This window comes from Anoplophora glabripennis, unplaced genomic scaffold (genome assembly GCF_000390285.2).
Source record: "Anoplophora glabripennis isolate ALB-LARVAE unplaced genomic scaffold, Agla_2.0 scaffold264, whole genome shotgun sequence".
NCBI lineage: Eukaryota > Metazoa > Arthropoda > Insecta > Coleoptera > Cerambycidae > Anoplophora > Anoplophora glabripennis.
In genome coordinates, this window is record NW_019416520.1 from 579,425 (window position 1) to 602,040 (window position 22,616).

Sequence of the window (22,616 nt, forward strand, 5' to 3'; positions counted from 1 at the left end):
AAAACCGCTCCATCGAATTTATGCAAATTTGGTACACATTTTTTTTCGAATATTTCTCTTAGTTCTGTATGCACATAGTCCAAATTCAAAAACCAGTGGCGGAGAAACAAGGGTAAAATTTCTACGCCACTGAATTAATTGGTAATATGAATACATTTTATAACGGTCTGATATATTCCGATTTCATTTCTGCGCCTATATTCATAGAGCATAGTGATGTTATTTTTTGTTGTTTAGTAGTTTCCCGAAGTTTGTCTAACTAAAATCTGGACCGCCCTGTATACAGGGTAGGACATTAGTGTGAGAAAGTAAAATAATTCCCTTGTTATTCATAATACAGAAAAAATGTTTATATACAAGTTGTACAGAATCAAAAAACCTCAGGGACAAAATTAATTTGAAACACACAGGTCGATGAATAAAAACGGAACATGCCAAATATTACATTTTTTAAATGGAACCCTGTATATTTTTAAACATGTTTAACATGTTTAAACAAGCTTGCTTAAGGGGATTATGTTTATTTACTGCTTATTTCCTTTATATAATGTATTGTAGTGTTTATATAAGTAAATAAACTATATTATTATTATTATGTGGATTTCCGAGAAAATTCTATATATGGCAATATAAACATTTTAGTGCGGGGTTGCCAACTTATGTAGAAAATTCTTCGAATTTTGGAAAAAACATGACCTCGAAGAAGTTGTATTTGTTGTACTTTCAACAAATATAACTACTTGTTGTACTTTCAACTACGAACACTTGGAGCAAAAATATTTGACAGTTATGTAAATGTTAGGCAAAGACTCCTATAATAGCTAATATCGATATTTTATAAAGGGCATTTTTTATAATATGATAATTTTAAGAAAGTTGAAACTTGATTTTCGAAAATTTACAGGAACACCCTGTATTTTATTGTTCTATTTTATTTACATATCAGTCCACTTTAACTTTTATTAAGTATGTTCTACACCTAAAGTTGTTAATTTTTAAGATAGCAACATTTCTGGAAAAACCTAAATTTTATTATTTTATAAAATAGCACAAATAAATATTAACTAAACTAAACCGTCACATTGTGTTAACTTGTCAGTTCATAAGTTATCATTCCATTTTGAGTTAATTTTAGTAGGTAATATTTATTTGTGGTATTCTATAAAATAATAAAAATTAAGTTTTTTCAGAAATGTTGCTATATCTTAAAAACTAACAATTTTAGATATAGAACATGCTTAATAAAAGTTGAAGTGGACCGATATGTGAATAAAATAGAACAATAAAATACAGGGTGTATTTTATTGTTCCATTTGAAAAATTTTAGAAAATCAAATTTAAACTTTCTTAAGATGATCGTATTGTAAAAAATGTCCTGCATACAATATCAATATTAGCTAATATAGGAGTCTTTGCCTAACATTTGCCTATAACTCTGTCAAGCGTTAGTAGAAAGTCAATACAACTTCTTCGAGGTCATGTTTTTTCCAAAATTCGAAGAATTTTCTACATAAGTTGGCAACCCCGCACTAAAATGTTTATATCGCCATATATAGAATTTTCTCGGGAATCCATATGTTTCAAAATATACAGGGTGTTCCATTTAAAAATATAATAGTTAGCGTGTCCCTTTTTTACTCATCACCCTGTATGTATCAAATTAATTTTGTAGATTAGGTTTCTTGATTTTGTTTAACTTTTATATAAACTTTTTTTCCGTATTATGAGTAACAAGGGAGTTATTTTACTTTCTCGCACTAATGGCCCGCCCTGTATATTAATCTGGTAAGTAGTAGGTACTTTAATGATTTTAAAATATAACAAGAAAAGGCTTTAATTTTTTTCTGATGACGATCAGAACTGAGCATATAATTTATGACTTCGGAAGGTTCATCGTTTATTTCAAGTAATCACTTACTAAGATATATTAGATATATTAAATAAACATGCCATTTCCTAATTGCTATAGTATAGGTAAGAAACAATTAATAGGTGCAGCTTTCTAATTTCCTGTATTGAGGATATTTTCAATAAGAAAACAGTAATAAAATCATATCTTTTAATTTACTGATTGACTCAATATCCACATGATGTTTGTGATGTTAAAATTATTGCCATCAAGATAATTATTGTGTATTTATAAGATGCATTTTGAAATTATTAACAGTAATTGAACTATCTCCAATAGATACAAAAAGAAATAAAATTGCAAAATTATATTTAGGTAATTAAAATAAATAACTCAACAATTTAAACCATTATAAATGAGACTTTTAACCACATGTATCTAATTCCAACAAGTAATGGGAAGGATAAGGTGCATGAAAGGTTTCCTTTTTCATTGTTCCTTTTTCGAAATATACTGTTTTACCTAAAATTAAAAATGTTTTAAAATATTCTAGGCTTCCAGATAAGATACATAATAGACTGTCCCAGAAATACATGTCAAATTTTTAACCACGTACCTACCTATTTAACTCATCAGGAGGAGTAAATTTTGTTTAATAATTCATTTTTGAAACCTCACATTTTTGTCATTAAAATAATGCTAACTGACAATCTGCTTATAAGAATCTAACGTAACCTATTTTTCCTATATTAAATACTTACACAGGGTGTCCCGCATAAGAACCGACACAGGGCAGGTATATATAGGGGTGTCCAAAATATTGTAACTTAACCAAACTTACCTATATACAAAGATGCACCCCTGAGGAGTTATTAGTCCCCTAAGTGGGGCCCTAAATTTCGAAAAAAATTAATATCTCTGGTCTTCTTTGACTATGATTTGAAATTAATTAAAGCACTACAATCCCTAAAATTGTACCGAACTTTTTTTGCATTGACCGAATTGAACAATAATATTAATATTAATTCACAGCAGAAGTTAATTTAAATTTTTTTTTACTCTTGTTAAATTTTGAAAAACTTTATGGTTTTCAAGAAAAACCGTATTAACTGAAACAAGATTTTAGCAGTGTTTATTAGAAAATAATCGAAAAGTCAGTAGTCAATNTCTTCTTTGACTATGATTTGAAATTAATTAAAGCACTACAATCCCTAAAATTGTACCGAACTTTTTTTGCATTGACCGAATTGAACAATAATATTAATATTAATTCACAGCAGAAGTTAATTTAAATTTTTTTTTTACTCTTGTTAAATTTTGAAAAACTTTATGGTTTTCAAGAAAAACCGTATTAACTGAAACAAGATTTTAGCAGTGTTTATTAGAAAATAATCGAAAAGTCAATAGGCAATGAATTTATCTTTCAATCTTGTCAGTTAGTAATAAAATTATTTTATTTCAACAATTGCCTCTGATTGTTGTTGAAAGTATATCATTTATTATTTTCATTATTTACTTGTGTTTTTTTACTTAATAAAAAAAAATATTTGGCTAATTGTCAATTTGAAAGATAAAGCCTACGACTTTTTCATTATTTTCTAATGAACACTGTTAAAATCTTGTCAGTTAATACGGTTTTTCTTGAAAACCACATAGTCTTTTAAAATTTAACAAGAGTACAAAAAAATTTAGAATTAAAATCTACCGTGAACTAATGTTACTATTTTTCAATTCTGTCATTGAAAAAAAAGTTTGGTACAATTTTAGGGGTGAGTCATCCCCAATGAACACCTTGTAGTGCTTCAATTAACTTTAAATCAAAGTCAAAGAAGACCAGTAATAAACCTAAATTGTGTACCAAATTTGGTTCTTCTACGGTAAAGTGCTGCAAGGATATTAATTTTTTTCGAAATTTGGGGCCCCACTTTGAGGGCTAATAACTCCACAGGGGTGCAACTTTGTATATGTGACCCTGCATACAAAAAGGGACCTAGTGTGTCAAATTATCGAAATGGTTGTTTATGACAATTACTATGGGAAAGACCATGAAAAGTCACGTGAGGATAGTGGCAGGTTTAAACATGATCGGTAAGTAGCTTCAACGTGCGAATTTGTGAAATAAGTCGTTCTGCAGTAGAAACGGACCCAGTGTCATTTAGATACCTAGTGTGTCAAAACTACGGATTTGCAACTGATTCCTGGTTCTTCCTACCGAATTGTAGTCCTTGAGGCTACATATCTTCCATGAGTGAGGCAAGAACTGGGAAAGAAAACCAACAAAAGCATTAGAAAGAAATATTTATGAGGAAAAAATGGTCATCAAAAAATTGAACGCCTTTTCCCACTATTCTTGTTTTGACACACTAGGTCTCTTTCTGTATGCAGGGTCACATATAGGTAAGTTTGGTGAAATTACAATATTTTGGACACCCCTACATGAACCTGCCCTGTGTCGGTTCTTATGCGGGATACCCTGTATAATACTGACAACAATTTGTTCTCATTTTCCTTGCTTCTTTGTGTTTATTATATACCTAATATTATCTCAATATCTCTATTTAACTTAGGGGCAGCAATATAAAGATGAATCTTATTTGAGAATTCATATCCTGGAAAAATATTTAATAATTTTTTTAGTAATAATTGTAACATTGTCAGCAGTTAAATTATTTATAAGTCATTGCCATATATTCACTCATTGACTCAAGGATTATATTAATGTTGTTTTCAAAATTATAGAAATAGAAATCAAAACTGGAACAGGATACAGGATGAACTGTAATGTTGCCATAGTGACGAAAATTAGTTAAAAAGAACATTTTTGGGAGTGATACATATTAGTTTTGAAATAAATAATTCAAATAAAAAATCAGATACTAGCAACTTAAATAAAAACTATCACAGTTCAAATTTGCCGTCATTATAATGTTGGTAATGTGTTGCCAATTTCAAAAAAAGTCCCTGACTAGAGAATTTGTTTTCAATTCGAAAAGTTTCTTGAACAAAAAATGTTAAAAAAGCAAGTCTTTTGTCGGTTTAAATTGTGCCTGATTTCCTGTTCAATACTTCACATTTTCTTGAATTTAATTTATTTGTCAATATTTTCACTATAAAAATATTTATAAATGTTTATTAAATGTGTTACTATGTATATGCTCATGTGAACTGGTGCCCAAACAAAAGAAATAGGATACAAAGAAGAAGCGAAGCAGTATAAGCAAATAAAGGTAAGAAAATTATCATCTCACAAGAATTTATTACAATATATAGGGTATCCGTTAAAGCTCGTAAACGCTTAGTTTTCGAGATACAGGGTGTTGTAGTTGAAAAAAAAAACAATTTCTTTAATATATTTCTACTACTTCGACCTAATTTAGTATAGAATTCATTGACGATTTCATTGTATCTTATACAGGGCACCACAAGCGACCATTCGAACGCATTTGAACTGCCAAAACTTTTTTGTGCCACCATGTCTTTCACTTTGGGCTGGAAAAATCTTTTCGCACAACTTTTCTGCTTAAAAAAGGTATACTTTGCTAATATCTGAATGAGGTTTTCCAGGTTTCCCTCATTCCTGCACTGAATGGTGGTTAGGGCCTACCAACATAAGTCGTTCCTGGACGCAAATGCGGCCTGCGTAATAATAATATGCCGCCTCCTCTCCCGCACAAGTCTCCGACTTCTGGGCTAATTCTCGTAGTTAGAATGAGGAGTAGAGATATTATTATATTATTATTATCTCTAACACCAACCGTTTTCAACAAAAAGGCAATTAAATTTGTAAATGCATAAAACATTTTATACGCTTTTTACCCATTAATTTTAGTCGTATAATCTAGTAGTAAAGTTTGGCCCATTCTTTAACGGACACCCTGTATATTTGCGTGTATGTGTAAAGGTTATTTTTTATATAAATCCTAATTTCCATTGCAACAACGTAAGACTTTAATGCCAATACTACTCACCTGCCACAGCAGCATATAGATACTTTATATGAATTTCATTCGTAAATGACTTTACTATTATTTTATGCAAGTAGAATCCATCCACCAGCATGCAAGCATAAATTAGATTCTTCGCACAGCACTCGAAGAATGCCAGAATTCTACATGGTACTCCATTGTTTGCCATTACATCATTACTAGCTGATGCCGATTTTAGAGCATCCAAGATAATAATTGTTTTAGTTAAAGTAGTTAAAATATTTCTTATGCAGATAGCGATTAATAAGTTTCTGTGAAGAATGACACGGGTTGTCCGCCGAAGTTTTTCAAAGAGGAAGAATATCACTATTGCAGGCAAGCAAAAGCCTGTGCAGACACAAAGAGCTACAACGTGGTAGGTATGCCTTCTCTCATACACTGGAGCTATAGCGCATACACTGTAATCAGTCTTCTCTACCCAAATGGATAAGTTGTAAGTCGGATTCCACTTGCATTCTTTTTGGCTTTCTACTATAAAAATTAGATTTAGAAATATACATCCATGTAAATTTATTAACTTACATCGGCAGACGTGTTCAGGAGACTGATAGGCCTGACTACTACATGGTTGTCTTGCAATCGTGTTTGCTTTTGTAGGAGGAAAACATGTCCAAGCGTCCCATATTGCTGGACAGTGTGTTTCATCTGCCAAAAAAAGGTTTTAATAAACTGTTTTAGAATTATAAGTAGATATGCTGCAACATAATTTTTGAATCTAAAAAGAAAATAATTAACTCATTTAGACAATTGAAAGCATGTATCAAATAGTGACACAAATATTGCCTGCCTCGAGTACAAGTCTTGGAACAAAGTGATGGCGTCATTTTATGTTCAAACTTTACTACTCTGTTTAATTCAATAATTTATATAAGAATTCAAAATTTTTTGAAAGTTGGAGCCATTTTCACAGTAATGTAAAGTACAACTTTAACACTCCTCCATTTTAAAGCTTCTTTAAGGTATTTTAAACAAACTTATACATATAAGAGCGGGTGTCCCAAAATTCTCGCAGGATTTGAATTTCGCCATTTGTGCGGTAAAGTGCTGCCAATGAAAAAAAAGACAGTGTGACAGCTGACAGTTCAGGGTTAATAAAACGCGTTTCCATTGTTGAGCAATATTTTAAAAATGAAAGTTTAGCAGCTACAATTCGCAAATTTCGTACATAATCGGAATAATCATCAACTGTGAAGAGATTAATTGAAAATTCCAGGAGACTGCATCAATTAGTGATCTTAAACACTATGGCCGTCCTTCAACGAGTCGTTCAACACAAAACATCGAAGCAGTTCGTGAGAGTATTGTTGAGAGTCCAGGAACATCAATTCGGCTCGATGGTCTAGAATTGGACATTCGACAAGCTCTCTACAGCGTATTATCACGATGGATGGATTATGGAACAATGGTTTATGGAAGTGGATGATGATTTTTTGAACAAAATCATCTTCAGCGATGAGACTCATTTTCATCTTGATAAGAAACCGACAAAATGTTCGCATTTGGAGAAAATCCACGAGTGTGAAACTAATGCATCCACGGGTTGTCACTGTTTGATGCAGATTTTGGGTTGGAGGCATCATCGGACCATTCTTCTTCGAAAATGCGGTTGGGTAGACAATGACAGATTATGGTGCTCACTATCGAGGCATGATAATTCAGTTTTTGTGCCTAAATTGCAAGATATGGACATGTGGTTTTAGCAAGACGGTGCTACATGCCGTACAGCCAGAAAAACAATTCATTTACTGCATGAGTCATTTCCTAATCGTCTAATTTCAGGTTTTGGTGATTAGGATTGGCCGCCTAGATCATGCAAATCAACGCCGTTGGACCTTTTACTTTGGAGTTTGAAGTTCAAGATTTATGCCAACAAGCCCACCAAGCCCACGACCACTCACGCCTTGAAAGAGGAAATTGAGCGCTGTATCAACGAAATTCAATCCCATTTATGTAAATCTGTTATGAAAAATTTTGACAAAAGAGTGCGTATGTACCAGCAGAGCCATGGAGGCCACTTACCCGATATGCTATTCCCTACATAACCCTATCCTGTCTACTTTATGAAACAATAAAAAATGTGTTTCCTGTCAAATTACTTCTTAAAATGAATTTTGGGACACTCTTTGTTCTATTGAAGTGATTTTGTCCAAGGGTCAGAATTTTTGAAGATTAATACTTAAGAGATCGGACTGATATTGGTTAAGGAAGTTACACAATCGTTATATTTTAAATAGTAACATAACTAACAATTATCTCATGGTACGGTGATCAAGTTTAAATTATTTATTCAATTCAATTTATAAGCTATGGAGTATTGTTATACTGTTCGTAGACAGTTTCTAAAACACAATCTGATGGATTTTCAACTAAATTTTGTTCAATAATATTAAAACTTCTGCTTAGTCTGCAATCAGATCTAATTAATATGTATTTAAAGGACTTACTGTGCCAGATATTGTACTCATCCATCTTATTCTGACAGCAATCCACTGATTCATAACAGCAGGATAGGAAATTGTTGAATAAGGCCGTTGTTCTGAATGATTTTCTAACGTATGACATCGCTGTATCATTTGTGAAATCAAAAAAAGTGATTGGAACGCCATCTAACTAAAAAGTAATAAAGAATTATATCTAACAAATGCATGAGAAATGTATATTAAAACTAAAATTTTTAATAGATAGATATATAAATAGATCTATTGAAAACTGTTAACCAAGCTCCGAATATGAGTAATTTTTAGATTTAAAGTTGTTAAGAAATTTTATTAGAATTTAGAGGAAATGGAAAAAAGTGATTTATTTAATTAATTTATTAAAGACAGGTTGATGTAAAAAATTCATTTTCAACGTTAAAGCACTCTACATGACAGGTGTAATTTAAATTTTAATAACGACATTGTTTTGAAAGTACCTAATTCCATAATTAAAATTATCTAATAGAAAGTAGGGCGTTCCGTTTTCTATTTTGATTAGATTTGAGTTCAGTTTAGTTACGTTAACAGTCAAAATTTCATTTATCAACTGGGAAATCAGGTTAGGAGATAAACCTTAAAATTGAACTATAGTTCATGCAAATTATTTTCTAAAAATATACTAGGTGATCCATTAAAAAGTCGAACGGACTGATGACTGTATGACTGAAGACAATAGTCTACATTCATAAAACATTTTTCTATCAATTTTAATATTATTTTTATTGAATCGATAATTTTTTTAATTTATAAAAGGCAAAGAGTCACCGAAGTCATTAACAACTGCTGTAGTGAAAATGATATATCAACGCTGTATTCTTATATGACACCTTCGTTAACATATATGTAAGCGAGCTCGTCGAATTTAAAAATCATGTATATTCTGTCATACATTAATTTTTGTATATACCCACAAAAATAGAAGTTTAAATGATTTAAGTTCGAAGAATGAGAAGGCAATGTATACCGCCACAACCACACATAAGGAAATTCAGTATTTGGATATTCTTCTACAACACATGAGTCATCCACATACCTAATACTGTACCTACCTCACTTTTTTATCTTTCTGTCTAGAAAAACATGATAAACACCATAGTTTTAAGTAATTTTCTTGCAAATTCAAACAAATATGAATGAACTATATTGAAGATATAGTTGCAGGGTGAAAAGGGGTCTATATTGACATGACCTTGAAAATGATCAAGGTCGTTTGAAGATCAAATTAAAAATTTTAAATGGGACTCTCTTTTTTTGACCTCGGAAATTACAAGAGCGGGAAGTTTTACAATAAGATATGAACTTAACCTCAAGAACAAGATAATTCAAGGTCATTTTAAGGTCGAAAAACTGTATAATTTTTAACTGCATTTAACATTATCCAGGAATAACAACGTGGACTTTGTAGTTTTTTATTCCTTTTGGGGTGCTTGTTTTCGGTGAAATGAAGAATTTCTTCAGATTTCTGAAGACTGAAGTGTGTAGGAGCAATTCTGACTCCGGATTCGTACTCAGGAGGCCAAGACCCTTCGGGTAGCATATGTAGAAACAATAATTCCAATTCGAATTGTTTTAGTGCAAAAAAAACTTAATTTAAAGGTGAACTTAAAGGGGAAATAATTAGAATCCTACGTTAAATGAGATGCTGTTTTATGGATCAGGTTTTATAAATTAAAAATTTTCTTTATATGTAGACCGATCAAAGTAACTCATTTAGAGGGGAAAAAAGAAAATTGTTACCTGGACTTTTATAAGTGGAAATGGTAAAGGGGCTTATAATAAACGAAAAAAAATAAATGCGTGAGCAGGGGCGGCGGAAGGTTGATTTGGAGGGTTGAAAAGTTATGAAAAATTGTATCATTGAGATTTCTGGCGAAAGTTGACGTCAGCCAAAAAAGTATCTAATACAAAAGTTGTAGATCATGCAAAAATCTACAACTTTTGTAGAGGTCATTTTTTAACATAAACTCAAAATTTCCGAGAAAAATGCGAAAAACTGTTTTTTTCTGATATTTCGCATTATTTTTCATTTCCGCAAAAATAATTTAATTTTGACGAAACTTGATAAAAGTATACTTTTCTCTGTTTTAAATAACCTCAATTTTTATTTAGATAAAAAAATCAAGAAATTTCTGAGACATTCATTTTTTTCGGCCTGAAACACTTTTTGTTTCAAAGAAAAATTCTATTTAAGAAAATCATCGTACAGAGTTCCGCCGGTAATCATTTTTTTCGTTTTGACATATACTTTTTGGTGAAATAAAAAATCTGTAATAACAGTTGCAAAACATGCTCAAAAATGCAAAAAAGTAAAAAATTATTTGTAGCGATGAATTTTTCAGTAATTGTTGATAATTTGTTTAAATAAAAAAAAAACAAAAACTGATTACACCATTCAATTGTACGGAAAAAGTATAAAAAAACTGTCCCGTTGTTTGACACAAAACTATTTTTGTACAGTATTGCTACGAGTATAAACGTAAGTCAAATAGTGAATAAATAAAATAAATAATTTTTTTTCCATAGGATCGATTAGTGTTCTTATTTTTGTTAAAGTTTGATGAATTCATAGATATACACTGTGTCCAAGATAAGGATGGGACAGCACTATGATCTTGGAAACGGTAAGAGATACGGGCGACTCAGATTAGAGAAAAGTTGTGTTTTTTTTATACCTAACAATATGCTGTTTAGAAAGTTTTAAAATTCCTGGTAGTTCCGGAGATATCCGGAAAAACTGGAAATTTTGCAAAAATGTTTAATTTTTCTGGCTTTATTTGAAAAAGAATTTTAAATTAAATTACATATTTACAATGCCACTTTTTTCGCTCTGTACAATGGCGTAACATTTTTGCAATCCGACGTTTTGTCTTCGAGGGGCCATCATCGGGTTAATTTTTTTAAATACGTTGCTGCTATTTTTATGACAAAATCTAGTTATTCTGAACGCTTTCAAAATATCTATTGGATGAAATCATAACAGTATAAAAGTCAATACCGCACAAAATATCCAACGATTTTTTACTACTATTATCAATACTAATTAGAAATAATAAAATATTTCATAAAATCGTATTATTTTTTTATTAGGTACAACTTTTTAAATTATGGATTAAAAAAAATTGTTGGATATTTTGTGCTGTATTTACTTTTATTCTCTCCCCCCCTCTCTCTCTCTCTCTCTCTCTCTCCCTCTCTCTCCTCCAATAGATACAGGTACTTTGAAAGCATTCAGTCGTACTCAGGAAAAATTTTTAATGACAGCTAAAAACCTTTTTACAATAGTAATATCATCTAATACATAATTAATATTTAAAAAAATTAATCTGATAATGGCCCCTCGAAGACGAAACGTCGGATTGCAAAATGTTGACGACATTGGATAGAAAAAAGTGGCAATGTAAATATGCAATTTATTTAAAATTCGTTTTCAAATAAAGCCAGAAAAAAATAAAACGATTTTGCAAAATTTCGGGTTTTCGGATTTCGCGTCAACAGTTGACTTTGTAGTTAATACTTTGTATTGCTGAAATCTCAAATCATCCAGAGATAATTTATTTATTATTTGTGCATTTGTAATTCGACTTAGATGTTTATAGCAATACTCTACAAAAATAAAGTTTTGGGTCAAACAATGAGACAGTTTTTTTTTAAATTTTTTTCCGTAGAATTGAGTGGTGTAATCAGTTTTTAAATGCTTTTTAATTTAAATACATTATCAACAATAACTGAAAAATTCATTGTTCACTTTTTATTTTTTTTGCATTTTTGAGCATGTTTTTGAACTGTTATTACAGATTTCTTTATTTTATCAAAAAGAATATGTCAAAACGAATAAAATGATGAATGATGAAAAAATGACCGGCAGAACTCTGTACGATGATTTTTTTAAGTCGAATTTTTCTTTGAAAAAAAAATGTTTCAGGCCGAAAAAAATTAATATCTCAGAAACTTCCTGACTTTTATATATCTAAAAAAATTTGAGGTTATTTAAGACAGAGAAAGGTATATTTTTACCAAGTTTCGTCAAAATTTAATTATTTTTGTGGAAATGAGAAATAAAAAACGAAAAATCAGAAAATATGTTTTTCGCATTTTTCTCGGAAATTTTAAGATTATGTTAAAAAGTGACCTCTGCAAAAGTAGTAGATTTTTGCATGATCTCCAACTTTTGTATTGGATACTTTTTTGTTTGAAGTCAACTTTCGCCAGAAATCCCAATGATACAATTTTTCATAACTTTTGAACCCCCTTAATCAACCCTCCGCCGCCCCTGCTCACGCATTATTTTTTTAGGTTTATTATAAGTCCTTTTACCATTTCCACTTATAAAAGTCTGGGTAACAATTTTTTTTTCTCCAAATGTAATTTGGTTGGACTATTATTGATCTACGGATTACTTTGAAAAGGCATAATTGATTTTTTGTTTGCACTTTCGTTTTGAAATCGTGGTTACTTTTAAAAATGGAGGCTATTTCTTTGGAAGAAAATATAAAGATGATTCCCTGTTCCAATTTATTGATGGTGCTAACTTCGCTCAATCTCCTTTAAATTATATAAATTATTCGATCTTTCTTAGTAAATTTAATTGTAGAAAAGATAAAGATATGCATTGGTTCAATTTACTTCACTTTATCTATTGCATAGTGTCAGTAAATAATCCAAAATATTGCGGAAACTGTCAGAGCAAACATATGATACCTCTTATTTATCACAACAATTAGAAAAAAGAAACAATTCCAAAAAGTAAGAAATATAAAAATATAAATAAAAGTTGATTTATATATTTGAAATACAAGTCACTGATTTTTTTATGTATTTCTTCGAAATTTCAAACAAAATATTATAAAAATTTGGTCTCTATGCAATGGTTCCATGGCAATCTTGCTTATGTGCAGGATCAGTAAATAAACCGAAATATTGTGCAAACTATCGAAGCAAATATACGATACGTCTACAGGGTGTTCCAATTAAAAATATTGTATTAAAATATTGGAATTAAAAAAAAAGCAAAAAAAAACCTGAGACACGTCGGTTTTCTCTGCAAGGGAAACAAATGATGGAGTAAGTTTTGGTGTCTTGGAAGCTACCCCTTAGGCAGGGGCGTTAAATACCCTTAAACTTTAATGTGTGGGAAAGATCGATCGATGTGTCTCAGGTTTTTTGTTTTTTTTTTAATTCCGATATTTGCCAGGTGGGAAGTTTTAATTGGAACACCGGAGAAGCGGAGAAGGAAGGTACCACTTAAAAAACAAATATTTGGTTGATATATCCGAAATGAAAGAGTCTATTGTTTTTTTATATATTTCCTTGAACTCGCAAAAGAACTTCCTAAATCCATAGTCTACCATTTTGTTCCTATATAGAAAGGTAAAACAGACAACGGGATAGAGCGTTATGTGAATAACCCTGTACATCGAAAGAAATTAATAGTATTCATTTGTGTTCGGACGCTACAATGGATACGAGTAGACACCACAGAGAGCAAAGTGTGACAATACTTTTTTCTTAACTGAGTGCAAACCAATGTGGGCGGAGAAAATATTTAGGAGGTATTCCGTGGTATTGAAAGAACGATCAGTCCGAGTTGTTTTTTCATGAGATATTGAAATGAATATAGTAACAGTTGGCAACAAGCTATGTCACTCGGCCTGATTTAAATATCTCAATGATACTTGAACTTTTTGTACCAATTCTAGACAACTTTTACTACGGTAAAGTTTTAGGAGTCAGCTTCTTTTGTCAATATCTATCTTCATTAAAAATTTATCTTCAAGTTTGTAAACGCCCTGAATAAACTTAAACGCCCTTTTTTCAATATTTTTTTGCTTTACATTTCCCAAGCTGTATTTATATGAACACAAGTATTCCTTAAAATCAAATTGTTTATTAATTATTACAGCTTTTGGAAAGATAAACAGTAAGTTACACTCTGACATAAGAGAGCGGATTCTTAATTAGTTGTTAATAGTGATTAAATGTTCCTAAAAACTTCGCGGACACTTTCGGAGGAGATAGCGTATCTCCAGGGGTCCGCGGAACACAGGTTAAGTACCACTGATTTAGAATGGCCAAGAACGTAATTTTCTTCTAGAAATAGTTTATGCCTGGAAAACATTATTTTTCTACAATCGTGAAGATATTGTTAAAGATTTTGAACCATATTATACAACTTATACCAATTCTTATAAATATGTATATTTTGAACATTTTATTCATTTTCTTCCTAATTTCTATAATAAAGCATATTATACCTAAGAGGGATTCTTCTGTAACTGTCAAATTTATAAAAAAATGGTTTTAATAAAAGTTGTCTGGAATCATGTAGGCTATGTAAAGAAAATATTTTTAGCTTTACAGGGTGTTCCATTTCGCGTAGGCTACATAACTTTGTTATTTTAAATGGAACGCCCTGTATATTATTGCGTTTTTGAATTCCTTGGTTAATATTAGGTACAGTTTATTAAATGTACATGGTGTTTAAAACTTACCCTTTTCGAGATATTCAGTTGTTTTTGAAAAAAAAAATCACTATTTCACCTCTCTAAGTGGGACTAGATATTGGCATAAATTACTCTATCTTGTCATCTGTGTCATCTCGTAACAAAATGTGTATGCTATTCAGACTCGGAAATACTGAGACCTACATTTAATGTTATGAGTCGAAAAACTTTTTTTTTTTCAAATGGACCCAAATGACCCATATTAAGTGTCACGGATGAATGCAAAATTGAATGCCCTTTCGACTGATATAAGGTTGTCCATCCTTATATCTAACAGTTTTTCTAAAGTCCGAAAAAGTAGCTATGTAACATCGTCAAGAAGGCCTTGCAATTGTATCAGTACAACGTCGATACATAGGATTTTACAAAAGCTCAGCACATCCTTATTGCATCCAATTACACCAAGAGCTATTACAACTAGGCTTTCAGCCTGGACTGGAGTTTTGTCAGTGCGCAATTGAGATGTTAAATCAAGATGATGATTTTTTTAAACAGGTCATGTTCTCCGATGATGCTATTTTTCATAAAAATGGTTTCGTTAATAGTCATAATTGTCATTATTATGACATAGTAAATTCTCACCAATTTCGAACAACTCATAGCCAACGATGGTCTTTGAACGTGTGGGGAGCAATTTTGGGAACCCATGTCATTGGTCTATTCTTTTTTGACCAGCATCTAACCAGATCAATTTATTTAAGCTTTTTAATAAACACCCTAGAAGATTTATTAGGCGGCATTCCTTTAGTTATACTTCAAAGAATGTGGATGCAACATGATGGTGCTCACAATACCGCTGCGGTTCGTCAGTTTTTACACGAGACTTTCTCCCACAGATGGATTAGTCGCGGGGGACCAGTGAGATGGCCTTCAAGGTGTCCAGAAATGACAAGTTGCGACTTATTTTTATGGGGATTTATAAAAAGCAAAGTTTACGTTACACCACCAATATCGCGGAAGATATGTGGCAGTGCATTACAGTAGCATTTCAAGAAATTACGCCAGACATGCTGACTAATGTTGAACAGTCTTTTAAAAACCGAATTCGTTTGTGAATTAATCAAAATGGAGGACACTTCGAGCAATTGATTTAAATCAGCTTCTCTTTGTTGTGTTCCGAGTTTCAGTTTGTTTCGTTTTGCGTTTTGTTTTAGTTGTTGTTAGTGATTTACTTTTGTTTGTTAAACCACTTTTTAAATACCTATGCCTGTAAATATTAACATTGTCATTTCCAGGCCTGATAAAATGTCAGAGAAAAGTGGTTTTGCAAAACCTTCTTGATGTTGTTACATAGCTACTTTTTCGGACTTTAGAAATGAACCTGATTTTTCTGGAAAACGGTTACAGATAAGTATGAACAACCTTATACCAGTCGAAAGGGCAAGGTAATTTTGCATTTATCCATGACAATTAATATGGGTCATTCCATTAAATAAAAAGTTTTTCAATTCGTAGGATTATTAAATGTAGGTCGTAGTATTTTCGAATCTAAATAAGGTACATGTTTTGCTCACAAATGACAAGATAAAGTAATTTATGCCAAAACGAACTGTGAAAATTGCAGGTTTCTAACTCTTACAGTTTAGATGCGGCCCGTATAATAAAAAGTATTGAAATTAAGTACATACCACAGCTATTGGTATAGTGGTGTTCTCATTTCTACATAAAACAGGGTAAGCTGTGAAGTTATATTTAAATCTGAGCCTCGACGTGTCAGTGAAATTATAACAATTAAATCCAGCAAAATGGTTCCATAGTTTTTCATCATAGTACCATTTACGTAAAAGGCATTTTTTCGGTGTCTCCTAAAAGCCAAATCATTTAGAAATAAATAGGAATACTACTAAGAGTATTTAATATAACTATTACTGCACTATTAACTATCATCAAAATTATCAGAATATATCTAAAAGAATAAAAAAAAATTATTTAGGGTACTTGCTTCCTCTAAGCCGCAAAATTCTTCTCGAGCGTTAACCTGTAAAAAATATTTTGTGTTAATTTAAGATATATAAAATGAATAAAAGATACTAAGTACAAAAAAATTCTTTCTAAAATAGTATTTACTTAAAAATAAATTGTATTGTAATTTGTTTCCTCTGTAACAAGCCAGAACGCGTGATGATCTATTTGTTAGTTTTCGGAACGTTTGGGCTAACTCGTACGGTAATAAATATTTCAGGCAACAAGTACTGAAATATAACGCGCTTCGAGTTGGCTTGATTAGCCGGATAGTCATTAAGAAAGTGTCTGCATGTCTGCAAAACTCTTCTAACCAAAAGCAATAAATTTACCAAACTCAACCGTCGCGGCCACTTGAAAAAAGAACCTCATAAATATTAGAAAGCACTTTGAATAAGTAGAATTGCAAACATTTTTGGCCATCTATAAGCATCTATTAGGGATAAGAAAATGGAAAAATTGCTCCACAGGTATCTACCCGCGAGAGTAGGATGACATGGCCGTAGGAATTCCAAAACACCGCCATATTTTATTATGATGTTTTAAGGAAATTAACGCCGAAATTGACAGAGGAAGTCATTTCATTCTCAGAAAAAACAAGAGATTTAGGTCAATGAAGGCTTCCTCCCTTCAGAGGTGTACAGTGAAGGAAGGTGTAATAATAAGGTTAAATGTAAATTCAATTTGTTGTGTAATTGTCAGTAAGAAATAGTAAAATTATTCCTAGAATATTCCCGAGATCCAGGAGGAGGCGGGTGGAATTAACAAGGTCTGAACTAGCAAATAAGATCAGAACTTTAGATCCCAAAATGGGTAGGGTCGAAGTGAAAGTGTGGAAATCCAGTGAGATCTCTAAAACGATCTCCACACTGTGCGGTCTATTTTCACTTTAGAACCACGGGGTTGATTTATTAATGGGAAATAGCTAGAGTCCAAATTTGCTATGTCTCCGCGATTTCCTGAATCTCGGAAAACACATTGTCGCGTATTTAGTCAGTGATATTATTTGTTTGAATCCGTTGTGATACAGATGTTTTGTTTGTATTAATTTTTACGTTATTATTAAAAACCTTCCTTAAGAAGTTCTGGTGTTTTCTTGTTTTTTCTAAATCAAGTGTTCCATTGAATGAGAGTGTAACACCCTGTACACAACCAATCCCTGGAGTACCAGCTACGTGAGCAATGGACGGCAAGTGTCTGAAATTTATTATCTGAACGTACAACATTTCCAAGATCCCACGTATGAATTAAAGTGTAATTGATAATTTATGAACTCCTTTTCGAGAAATAAGAAATAATAATATTTTTTGCAAATTACTGTCGTTATGGTATTGTTCGCACGATAGATAAATAAGTAAATAAACCCTCAGGTTACACCTATATTACTAAGAAACATTAAAAAGTTTTAACGGCTAAAGATAATGCGAACAAATTATTATCTACAAAAACGCTGTGAATTAATAATGTTTTATCAATAAAATATCTTTCATCATTGATCGTCTAAAGAGAGATGTAAACTACGTGAACATTTTATTTTTACGAATTTACAAGTATTTGTTCTGGTATGAGCATATTCATACCAGAACCGTTCAAAACTTAAATATTTATATGTACCTACATCTATAGGGCTTTGTTTTAGCGCATGCCTAGCTAGAACTTTACGCAATGAATTCCAAGCTTAGTTACGTCAATTTAGCCGCTGCTTGCGTGTGAGTCCCCAAATGGGTGAAGAAGAGGATCGGTTTATTCATTTTTGAATGGCATCACGAGCTCTTATACTTATTTAAACTTAAACAGTGTCTGTTTTACAACGGGTATGTTTTCGTAAGTATAGGTTAAATATATTTCCCTTAGACAACAACAGCTAATTATTTTTCGGTGTTTACTTACTAGGCGCTACACCTCTAACAATTTCAACAATTTTTTCAAATCAATTCCCAACATTGAGTAAGTATTTATTTTCAATTAAACCTAGATATAATTTTGGCGTACATGAGTATGGAAAACCGTGAGCAAGAATTGGAAATTTAGCTAATATGGCGCATATCGACTCCATCCGAACAAGCTGTTCTAGAGGCCATCGCCAAAAGACATCACTGAAGCGAGAAAGTATTCTCCAGAAAGTATTTTTTGTCGATCTAGCGTGCATTGAGTCTTGTACGAATCGATTCGCACAAGCCGTTCTAGAGACCATCGCCACAAGCCATCGCCGAAGCGAGAATCGTAACCCGTGCTATTTGATTTCTCCAGAAAGTACTTCTGGTCAGTATAACGAACATTGAATTTTGTACGGATCGATTCGTACAGGATGCTTTAATTCGACCTTGGCGGAATGTAGATCTGGATGGATTTATACAATGATAGATTCCCACCATTTCTTTTTAACAACACATAATTTTTCTGGAATTGGAAAGTACAAGGTGGCGCAAAAGTTGACACCCGATGTTCTTTGACTGTAATTTTTTTAATAAATGAAAAACTTTAGTTTTGCTTTTGGATTGTGCTTATTTGATGTCTAAATTCTTCTTTCATTAAGTAGAAAAAATAATATCGGCCAAGTGGCCGCCGCCGCCGCCAGAATTGATACGTGCCCGATTTATGGCATTTTCCATCACTCTTGCCAGAACTTCCGGCGATAGGTTCCCGCATTCCTGACGGATATTTTCTTTGAGGACTTCAAGAATCTGAGGCTTGTTGACATAGACTCGTGACTTGCCGGCCAGTGCAAATCACCAAAACGAGAGATTAGGCGACCCGGAAATGCAGCCCTCAGAATTTCGGTCGTGGGTCGTGCAGTATGCGCCACCGCCGTTGCTCCATCCTGTTGGAACTACATGTTCTCCAGTCCCAATTCATCTAGTTGAGGTAGGAGAAAGTCGTTGAGCATGGCTCTGTAGCGCTCATGATAAAAAGTTGTCTGCCTCATGATCGAGATTCAGGATGTCTTGAGCGTAGGTTACACGCGCTTGGCGGTCAACGGTTAGCAGTTGATGTACTGTCTGCACTTTGTAAGGGAACATCTTGAAGTCTTTCACCAAAATTCTCTGTAAAGACCGCCGATTGATGCCCAATTACGTGGCACGTCGTCTGGTCGATACTCCGGGGTCCTCTGCCACATCTTCAGCCACAGCCGCGACATCCTCAGCAGAATTGCTGCTCTGGGGCCGCCCAGACCTGACAGCATTTCGTGTTGTCCAATACTATTCTAGGCGAGCAGCTTAACGCCGTAGTGTTTGCCTAGTTAGTGTCGGACGACCGGGAAATCTACGTCTAAATTCACGCTGCGTCAACACCACCGACGAATTATTACGCAAAGAAATCGAAAAAATTATTCCGCGTTCTTAAGGAGTATAGCGATTCATGTCTTATTGACGTGTATTTTGTATCTCTTTACCTCACAAATGTTAAAGCAGAACTTACATTTACCGCCATTTGTAAAAATTATAGCATCTTCCAATAGGGTGATGACTTTTGCGCCATCTAGTTCCGTATGTCTCAATTCGTACAAGTTGTAACAGAAACACGATCGTTTGGACAACATGGCAATTACCAGCAGTTTGATTCGGGAGGGCATAAAAACAATTATTCTTGGTAACTCATTCGACACAACAAATATATCTGTCCACGAGGCAGACCTTTCCAAAACTGTTATGCGTTAACCGAGCAAAAGGTCAGGGACGTACCTATGGGGAAGTCTAAAAAATTGTTGGTTAATGCAATAATAAAATAGAGTTTTATGAACAATGGAATAGGTACTAAAAGAATAAAAATACTTGAATTTAATATTACAGGCAGCAAATAAGTAAATTACAATGAAAAGAGAATTATGGATCATCCTGTACTGATCTTTTCTTGCTTATAGTTGGAAATGAGTGCACAGGATGTAAATACTGTAAATGGGTTTCTTCTAATAAAACTATGTGAATCCTGACTTTAATCTTGGTATTAGGTACTAGTAGATACTCTAAATTGAATTTAAATATGTAAGCCAGTTATATAATCCATTTTACATACAGTCATTCATGCACGTTCCATTTCTCTTTAATTAGTAAAACGATTGAAGCCGAATTTATTTCCGTTTCTTTCATTACAGTTGATAATATTGAAGTGAAGGTATGTAAAAACCATAGCGAAATGTAATTATGTTATTTTCGTATATTTATAAAATCATACCCGTGTGGGCACCAACATGATTCAGTGTTTATTTAAAATTTATATAACTTCTATAATAGTTAAACTTGTAGATATATAGGCTTACAGAACCTCCATTCAGACCTCCTACATTTTATTAGGAACAAAAATGACACATTTTTTTATATTTGTAATTCATAATTGGAATGGATAATTGTAGACTTTCTTTTATCTGGGATGTATGTTATAAAAAAACTTAATTTTACTTTCTAAGCCGCAGTTCGAATTATTAAAAAAAAATGTGCAGGGCAATTTCACTTAAATTTTGCAGCTCAGGAATGAAGTCTTGAAAATTGTGAATATTTTTTTGTAATATCTCAGTAATCTATAAATGGAAATAATATTATTTGGAAATATGCACTCTTTATTAGCTATTTCGAATACCTATTGTTCTCACTAATAGTATTTTATTTTTCTAATATAAAGAATGTAGGAACGAAAGAAGAATGTATGTACGAAAGAATGTATGAAATAATATAGCTGTATAACTGTTTTGTCTGAATTGATTTCGAGTTTGTACCTATTGCCACTATAAATTATACCTTTCAGAGCTCCCCACATAAACAATCCGATGGATATAAACTTTTCCAAAGCCTTTGATAAGTTGGATCATGGTATTTTACTCAATAAATTTACTGATGCTGAGTTGTCCCATCTTTTGTTCATTTTGTCGTGTCATATTTGACTAACAGAACACACTATGTTGAACATAGCGGCATCTTTTCAAAAGAGATAAATGTAACCCCTGGAGTACCTCAAAGTCCCATTCTTGGGCCATCGTTATTTGTAAGTTTCATCAACGATATTACAAATGATTTAAAAGTGCCCTATTTACTGTACGCCGATATAATATTTTTTACATTTCCTGTGTGATAAATACTTCTTCCGATTGTCTATTACCTACATACATAAATTATTAAATAACATGAATTCTTGCCGTGTTACTAATTATTTAAATGCTACAAAATGCAACCTTTATAAAAAAAGGGTCTCCAATTATTTATAACTACTACATTAATGGAGTGATATTAAATAGATGTGACAGTTTACTGTCGCTTTTGACAATAAATCAACTTTCAACTTGCACGTTAATGATGTTATTAAAGAATCGTATAAAAACTTGACTTGTTTTTCATAACTCTATGGTTTTACAAATGTGCATTCCTTGATGTTACTTTTTAAGTTTGTAAAGAGTAAACTTGAATATGCATCGCTAATATGGAAAACTGGATATAACAAATATACAGAGAGTTTGGTAGAGGCGTTTTCTAAATGTGACTTATTAAATAGATTCTCGGTTGTAGAAGTCTTGATCAATGTGAACGAACTCACTAATTAATATTTTTAAAAATGTATAGATAATGAAATTGATTGATTACAAATACTTGAACAGCTTGGTTTGTTTTTATGTTCCATCTGTTGCAACTTGTTAATATAATACTTTTAACATCACTACACGCACTGATATATTAAAATTATCACCTTCACATTTTAATAACAATTGCTTTCAGAATTGACATATTCAAATGTTCCTATATAACTCTTAAAAAAAGATTTTCATAGTTCCTATTTTACGTGTTTGTGTTATTTGTAAAATATTATTATTATTATTATTATTATTAATAATAATAATAAATATCTCTTCAGTATG

The 22,616-nt window shown here is 32.1% G+C and overlaps 1 protein-coding gene across 2 annotated transcripts in view; it reads right to left on the reverse strand.

Annotated features, from left to right (window-relative positions):
• The window catches only part of LOC108905155 (calcitonin gene-related peptide type 1 receptor-like), a 57,992-nt gene that overhangs the window by 14,677 nt on the left and 20,699 nt on the right, over window positions 1-22,616 (reverse strand). For both annotated transcript variants that reach the window (XM_018707933.1, XM_018707932.1), the window contains exons 2-6: window positions 16,755-16,790; window positions 16,441-16,617; window positions 8,280-8,445; window positions 6,358-6,480; window positions 5,818-6,306 (exon numbers count right to left, since the gene is read on the reverse strand). In XM_018707933.1, coding sequence (XP_018563449.1) covers window positions 5,818-6,306; window positions 6,358-6,480; window positions 8,280-8,445; window positions 16,441-16,617; window positions 16,755-16,790 — 991 coding nt within the window. The remainder of the gene's footprint in view (window positions 1-5,817; window positions 6,307-6,357; window positions 6,481-8,279; window positions 8,446-16,440; window positions 16,618-16,754; window positions 16,791-22,616) is intronic.